Source organism: Pocillopora verrucosa, chromosome 1 (assembly GCF_036669915.1).
Source record: "Pocillopora verrucosa isolate sample1 chromosome 1, ASM3666991v2, whole genome shotgun sequence".
NCBI lineage: Eukaryota > Metazoa > Cnidaria > Anthozoa > Scleractinia > Pocilloporidae > Pocillopora > Pocillopora verrucosa.
The window spans coordinates 31,021,172-31,029,329 of NC_089312.1; the positions used below are offsets into that span (position 1 = coordinate 31,021,172).

Here is an 8,158-nt window from a genome sequence, read left to right on the forward strand (position 1 = left end):
ATTCATAACCATATCTCTCTCGTGCACTTCGACCGTAAATATCTGCTGTCATCCCCTCATGATTCAATTGTCTCGCAGGAGATTTAGTAATAAGTTGCTACACAGCCAATCAGAGCACGACCAGATTGCCATCACCAGACTGCTCAACAATTTCCACGGAATGATAGTTTGCTTTAAATAGAGCTCAACTTAGAAGGTAGAGAAGGACGACAAACGGAGGGTTCCTCTCTGTCATTACAGGTAAGTTCAGTACGTAGTTTGTTGCTTGGCGGTTTTTTGAAGTGGTTAACTGTTGGATTTACTCTGTCGAAATCAGATTTCGGCCATAACAATATCAAAGAAAAGGAAAAAGATCAGGAAAAAACACTGCCTTCGGTAAAGGTGCGTGGAAATATTTTATTGTAGACTATTCCTTCCGTGCTGTTTATTCATGATTTTTGGTAACATACCCATGAATGTTCTTTCGATTTTCATCGTATTTGGGTGAAAATGCCTGGTAAGTTTCTCCTCTTCGTAAACTGTCCTAGATTTTGTCGATGAACAACCTTTCAACTGAGTCATTATCCTATTGTGAGATTAGACGCCAGAAGAGGTTTATGCCAAGTAAAATGTTAACTTCCTTTGTTGGGTAGGCCTTGATTTGGGAATTTTGTCCCAGGAACCCACTTTTATTACCTTACACGAGCCTCCTTGGTAGCGTATCCGAGGAACTAGTCTCTCTAATCTTCCTCATCTTATTATTTTCCGTTTTGAGGCATGTCTGGAAGAGGAGGTTTTTGTCTTTTTTTGACTGGGCTTGCACTCTTGTTGGTGGAGTTTACATCGGCTCAAGACGGTAGGTTATTCGTTAGTAAGAGCTAACGACCTGTATCTTACATTTCTGATGTGTCAGTCGTCAAGATCTTACAGAGATCACTATTACCCTTTAGAAATGATCACTCAAACAATTCATATATATCTTCCATTAAGGCCATTATCTTTTAGGTTTAAAGTATGCTTTGAATTCATTTGCTGTTTCCAGACTAAAAAAATTTCTCTCCGTTTACCCATCTCGTAGAGGAGAAATTTGTTGCATTTTCAAATTCCAGTGTACTCCAAGCCTAAATTTCAGAAGGTTATTGAAAAAAACACTTTGGTCAACGCTCTAATTTCAACCCTTACGTCACTGAAGATTAAAAATTTAAAAAAAAGTTTGAGTCAAGCTAAATGTACCTGTAATGGTAAACTGGGCATTGTTGCAGTCGTTTCTGTAGAGCAGTATCCTTTCATCATAATTTTGTTTTGGCATTTATTGCAGATTGTCAGCAACTATTAGACTTCGAAGGGGATTCACAGGAAAATTGCCTGGTACGTTCACCAGAAAACAGAGGGACAATAACATTCTCAACGTCGGTAGCTAAGCTCGGCTCAAGGTCACTGAGATGGGAATCTGGCACCACAGGGAAATCGAAGTTGAGGTACACCAGGCCCCGATCTGCCCGCATCAGAGGAAGTGAACTAAGCCGAGGAGGTGTGAAGATGTGGATCTACAAAGAGACTCCCTCACCCGGAAGGAGCATGCAAGTTAGATTTAGAGATACTGCTCGGAACAACCAAGTTGGATCATTTGATATTAAATTGGGATTTAAGGGATGGCGAGGAATATGGGTGTCCTATGGAGAATGCAAACGTTACTCTCATAGCCTCGACTCTCCCGCTGCAATTTATAGAGTCGATTTTGTTTTGGGACATCATGACACAGTTCATATCGATATGCTTGAATTCGTGGGAGGAATGTCGATGCAGTCTCGCGATAAAATAGTTCCACCTTTCACAAGATTCGGCTCACGATACGACTCGAGCAACTTCTGGCAGCAAAGCTACCGTTGGAGTCAGCGAGCTCCGACTGCCCTTCCGGAAACGGTGGTTGCTTCAAAGTCCTTGAGTCTCACTCACATCGAAAGTCGCTTGAAAAACTGGTATTGCGATGAGAGGGAAACCACCTATGACTTCTCTGGAGAAGCCAAGAAGCGTTGGGATAAACTGGTGAGGAGCATTGACGCTGCATATCTGGAATACGATAGACTTGTATTTAGGACGCTAGACTCAGGGAAGAAAGTCATAGCCGGGCCTCCTTTGTTTTGTCGTGGTTGTGACAGGGGAACACGAGCGTATTCCAAGAAAGATCCAACAAGAAAGTTCAGCTTCGTCCAAATGCGTATCATGCTTCCTTTGGCGATAGAGTTTTATCTTAAATCCCGCGCCGAAGAAGTTTCCCGAACTGTGACAGAAGAAACTCCTGAACTAAGTTCTACTAACAAAGTCGATGTGGACCGTGCCATTGAAAGGATTTGTGGAAAAGACGCAAACAGGCAGAAAGAGTTCCGCGATTACCTTGAAAGTTTGACGAAACCTTACACAAAGGACCAAATACGCAAAATATTGAATGACGAAAATAAAAAACGCCTTGAGAGAATAATCAAACTGCTTGACTACATTGAAGACCAAGGATGGGCTGATGGAAGTGCAATAGGCTCCCTGGATCATGAAATGAACCGTGGTGGTGCTGGGTACATGCACACTCTTTTCTTGCTGAAAGACACTTTGCACGGGGACGCTAAATACAGATCAAGACTTTTAAACCTTATAAACGCTGCCAAGTGGTTCAATGATTTTGGTGAAGTTTACCAATCGACGTTCGAGTTTAGCGGAACTACGGCTGACAGAATGATTACAATAATGTTGTTTCGGCTCATGATTGTGTTGATAATGCCTGCTAAGTCGGATTTGGAAATAAAAGAAAGGCAGAGGGATATGGATGCTTTGAAAAGGTGGATGGATAACGCCCTGAGTATTAACAAAGCCTTCGGTGGAGTCATTAAACCTGATTATACTGGCTTTCATCACAAGACATTCTACGCATCTGCGTATGCCCCACACGCATATCATACAGCTGCGCAAGTGCAATACCTCCTGGAAGGAACAGATTTTGCTCTGTCAGATGAGTCGAAACGAAATTTACTGGAAGCCCTTGAAACAATGAGGCTAGTAGCAGTTAAGTATTCAACACCAAACAGTGTCGGAGGACGCATTGTAGACTATTCTAAAAAGATTTTGGTAAAAATTCTCCCAGCATACGCTTACATCAGTGTTTCTCATCCATCTGGGCCACTGGCATCAACCCCAGCCAAAGAAGTCACAGTTCCTGCTGTTAGGAACGTTGGAATGTTTTTACGTTTGTACCAGCCCACCGACGAATCTATTAAAATGTATTTGGAAGATGGAACGGTTAGCAGGGGAAAATCATATATGAACAGCCTTGGATCACTGAAAATTATGTCGACCGTAAGTTTGTTAACTGAACCGTGCTGAATTTTTATGAATTTTAATCAGATTTTTGTCAAGTGGAACGAAATATATTCCTATAAGGAAAACAGCAAAAAGGTTTTGAACACGTTAAACCCTTTTGGGAACCCCGTGACTGTGCTCATTGAAAAAGGGAATTTTTAGAAAAACCCGCAATTCCAATGTGAGACTTCGTCGAAATTGGGCTTTAAATAAAAAGCTTATTTTGTTTGTGCCTGCGTAACAATGCAATAATAATTATGTTGCTGCCAACATAATTATACACCAGTTTGCTGTTACTTGTATCCTTCCTTTATACAATAAAACATTGCACTGCAACCCTTTAAAGAAAGGACGAGGGACCAAAATTCTAAAAAAAAAAACCTTAAGGAAGAGTGTTAAGATAATTTTATTCGAGAAATGTAAAGTCTTGCCCTTTTATAATTCTGTAACAACTATGGTGTTTGTTTCTTGTATTTATATAATTTTACCAATTGCTTGGTGCAGTCTAATGTATTAAATTTGGGCAACTTTGCTGATTTTATTATATGTTTTCTCGAACATAGGTCTTTTCTAAAGGTACATCTCCTGAGCCCTCCCCTGAAGGTCACTGGTCCAAGAACTTTGCTGCTCTCTCAATTCATCGTCGTAAAGACTGGGCAGTGACGATAAAAGGCTTTAACCGGTTTGTCTGGGACTTTGAGGGATCTACAAAGATTAAAAAACCTGAAAATGTTTATGGTACCTATCAGAGTCATGGTTCAATGTTGATAGCGAACAGCGAAGAGGCATTGAAGGCTCACGATATAAACAATGGATGGGATTGGACAAAAATACCTGGAGCCACAACAATGTCCCTGACTCTCACTCAGACGAGGCTGAGTAAGGCAAGAAACTTCAGTCCACGATCTTCTGCTGGAGGAGTAACCTACAGAGGACCAGAGCCTTTATCCAGCGGGGTATTTGGCATGCACTTCCGCCAACCCAGGTACAGTTTTATGGAGGCGAGTCACCCCTATCCAAATATCAATCTCCGCTTTAAGAAATCTGTTTTCTTTTATCAAAACGTGTTGGTCTGCCTAGGAAGCAACATCAGAATAAACAATGGCGGGGCAACTCAAGCTCAAACTACCCTTTTTCAAGACAAGCTGATAAGTGACAGCTCGTCCATTAAAGTTGACGATGAGCGAAAAGATGATTCAGCTCTTTTTGACGCCATGACCCCATTTTCAACTCCAAAAGGAAGTAGAAGGGGATACACTACTCTGGTGGACACCAAAGGCAACAGCTACTACATTCCAAGATCAAGTGCATCCGATCTTAAGGTTCACGTACAAACACAAAACTCGCAAACACCCTCAGCTAAACCATCCAGTGGCACCTACGGTACTGCCTGGCTGGAGCACAGTACAACTGATGGGAGTTACGAGTACGCAGTTCACATAAATACTCCTTCATATAAAGGCTCTGCTGACTATTATTGGAAAAAACAACAATTTGATAAGTCACTTAAGCTCTACAGGGTTATGAAGCAAGACAGTGAGGCTCATGTGGTCCGATTTGAAAGATCTCCTGAACGTGATCATGTCTTGGTTCCACTATACGGTTATGTTTTTTTCCAAGAAACCTCATCTCTTCCTTCCTGGGGGATTGTCTCGGGAGTGAACAGACAGTGCAGGATTATGGCGGAAGAAAGCACTCAGGAGATTTACTTAAGCATTAGTTACCCTGACCTGAATTTCCCTGGCTCAAAAGTCTTGCAAACCTCTGGCGATATTGGAGCTCGGGAGATGTATCAAATAGAAAGCGATGAGATACAAGTTGAAGTCACCTTGGCACGCACTGTGAGCACTACTCTTCCAAAAACGCCCGTAGTGCACGGTTCTCCAACTGGCTACGTGCCAAGGGTTCACGTGGTCGAAAGAGCAAGCGGCGAGAAACCAAGCCGAGGAAACAGGCTAGTCTTCGCTAATTTAAAGAACGGATTCAGTGTTGAGGTGATATTGACGAAAATAACTTGTGATCAATAAGCGGATTAATGTATGAAGCCACTCATGTTTACTTCGCTTTACAATTCAAACAGTATTCAAAATATTTGATTGAAATTATAATTAACAACAAGGACAAAGTAATTATCAATATTGCACAATCTTTCTTAGAATTGCACTACGCATGTGAGTAATAAACGATGGATGAAAATGTTATTGAAAGTCTATCCTTTTTTGAGTTTTTAAAGTCAACTGTAACACTTGACCACCCCGCACGCTCGGCAGAGGGCGTACCAAGTCTGTCACTGGTGATGTTCACTTGCTGATTTGTATGACAGCAAACTTTGAGTTATTTACTCGAAACATTGGCATGATAGCGTAGAAAGTCTCAATGTGTTTCTTTCCTGTTGATTTTTGTTCCAATACCTGAAATTTCTACTGCCACAAGAAAAAAATCTTATCGGTTTTCATCAATCATATCTGTCTTTTCTGATGAGAACAGTCCTGTCTAACAACTGAGAATTTTAAAAGAATAATTGCCATCGGAAAGGGACCTACGTGCTTCTCTGAAAACGTAGCTTTATGCATATCTTTCAGAAACTTTGCTAATATACGGTAAAATTGAACGTTAGTTGAGTCTGCTGATAAGAAGGTATGGAGGGGGGAGGGCAAATCCCCCTGTTTTTCTTCCTTCTCTGTTTGACCGTTTTTTGCGAAATTGTGGTCATTACTCCCTAGTTAAAACCCTCAGCTGTCCTTAATTCCCTGAGTACTTTTCCGAACGCTTGCAATTTTTAACAGTTCTAGCCGTGAATGTTCTTCTCCCCTCGGTCAAGTTTAGTTTTGCTGAATCGTTTACTTCTGAAGTGGGTGACAGTTCGATTGAATTGAGGCAAACCTTTCCTGTTAAAAGGAAACTATCTTTATCTCATGTTATTTATGTTTCCTTATCTTTGGTGAACATGTCTTTTAAGATATGGTCAAAAATTGTCCATTATCAGTTTCCTTACGAAGAGAAAATATTTTCCTACAATTTAATCTCATTAATATACATATGAAGTAAGGGGTACCTACTTAACATTTAGATACAAGTATTTATTTCATAATTGATCTAAATCCATATTTTTTATAATTCGATTTATCAATTTTGAACACATGAGAATACCTAAAAGACCAGTAACACAGCCGAGGCGTTGAAAATTACTGTTCCAAATGTTTCAAATACTTCTGGAAGTTTATTTATGCGCGTTTTAAGTCAGTATCTAACATTTTGATGTGTCATAGTTGTAAAGAGACGAATTATAAACAGACTGACTAAAACAGAGTGCAGCATCGCTGTCACAGTCACACACGGCCTTCTTACATTCCACATCAACTTTGTCTTCCCATGAGGGGTAGCTGGAAATAGGATCTGAAACAAGCGAAGGTGGAAATGAAAAAAAAGCATTTAGAATATGAGTACAAACGTACAGCTTAGTTACCTTTTGTGATTTTCAAATTTCAAAACGAAATCTGCATTTATCTTAAAAAAAGTTTTCCCTAATAGAGTCTGAAGTTTTTATGTGTTGTCCAAGTTTTTTTTTCTTTTTTTACGTTTCATAGTTTCGAGTTGTTGTGATATCTTTAATAGATTATCGCTTATTGATTCCGACAATTACCGATGCATACAACTTTGGGGATAAATGTTCTTAGGATTGTTTGCTCAGCTCGGAAGTTGCTCAGTAAATGATTAGTAAAAGTGAATAGAATATTCAATTCCGAGTTGAAAGAGAGATAAAGACATTTTTAATTCTAATATACGCTACCTACCACACTGCCTGCATCCTTGGTATCTATAAATCACGGAATAAACATGAAAATAAAAGTAACACTTTTCGACCATGGCGACGTCATAGCATTTGTCATGAATTTGACAGCATCTGTTAACGATAGAAATTCGAAAAGTGCCGTTAAGATAACATGCTTATTCACCTTTACGGTAACATTGGTATGAAAAGGGGATCATGCTGTCACCAAAATATAAATCTAACGCGCCCTTTGTTGACATCGTCGAAGTGATATTATTTCATTTGTACCCTTCTGTTCTTGAGCTCCAATAGCTCGAAGTTTGCAGTAGTTCCTTTAGGGTATCATGCACCAATGGGCGTTAACTATTCTATAATCCTACTGTTACAGAAAAGCATACTTGTCTACGTGGTCCACAGGCTTTCCGCTTCCTCCTGCTCCACACCAACAACCATAGTCAGCATAATCAAATCTGCTTCTGTTTGTCATACAGTTTACCATGTTACCAAACTGATACAAATTTCGGGCTGTAAATTTGAACCAAAGGAGACGTGAAGTATTTATTAGAAATCCTGGCTTGGTTTCTCTAAACGGCTTGGTTCTTATACTGACAATATTGTAATCTTCCTGCGGGTAATCTAATGGTTTTCGTGTAAGTTGTTAATTCGTTTTGATTGTGCAATGCACATATTGGGCTTTGAAGCAACAAAGGAAAACTTCCCCTTTTCTTTACCATCCACAATCAACCAACAGAACTAAAGCTTAAGTCATATAAGCAAGATAACTAATACATGATTTATAACACTTATCCAAATTAAATTTTGCTACAGATGATGGACTCAGGGGAAGTACTTTTAACCTACGGCACTTTGAAGAGATCTGAGAGGAACTTTAATCTCGATAAAGAGGGCGAACTTTTCCAACATGATCAGTTTCGGCGAAATTCGTTAAAAGCTGTTTTCCCACGTGTCCACACTATGACTGCTCGTGCTCCTTATTCCCTTTGATTAATTAATAGTCATGATTCAAACTTTCGTGGAGAACCATTCTGAACAAGTTTA

The 8,158-nt window shown here is 39.9% G+C and overlaps 2 protein-coding genes across 2 annotated transcripts in view; one reads left to right on the forward strand and one right to left on the reverse strand.

Annotated features, from left to right (window-relative positions):
• Positions 1-756: 756 nt before the first annotated feature.
• Positions 757-5,354, forward strand: LOC131788174 (chondroitin sulfate ABC exolyase-like). Its single transcript, XM_059105243.2, has 3 exons — positions 757-835; positions 1,298-3,324; positions 3,891-5,354. Exons 1-3 carry the CDS (start codon positions 757-759, stop codon positions 5,352-5,354), a joined length of 3,570 nt encoding a protein of 1,189 aa, XP_058961226.2.
• A 1,220-nt stretch (positions 5,355-6,574) lies between these two features.
• LOC131788175 (basic phospholipase A2-like) overlaps positions 6,575-8,158 on the reverse strand; it is a 1,714-nt gene continuing 130 nt past the window's right edge. The window contains exons 2-4 of the mRNA XM_059105244.2: positions 7,498-7,624; positions 7,122-7,231; positions 6,575-6,723 (exon numbers count right to left, since the gene is read on the reverse strand). Of these exons, the coding sequence (XP_058961227.2) occupies positions 6,575-6,723; positions 7,122-7,231; positions 7,498-7,598 (360 nt within the window). The 5' untranslated portion in view covers positions 7,599-7,624. The remainder of the gene's footprint in view (positions 6,724-7,121; positions 7,232-7,497; positions 7,625-8,158) is intronic.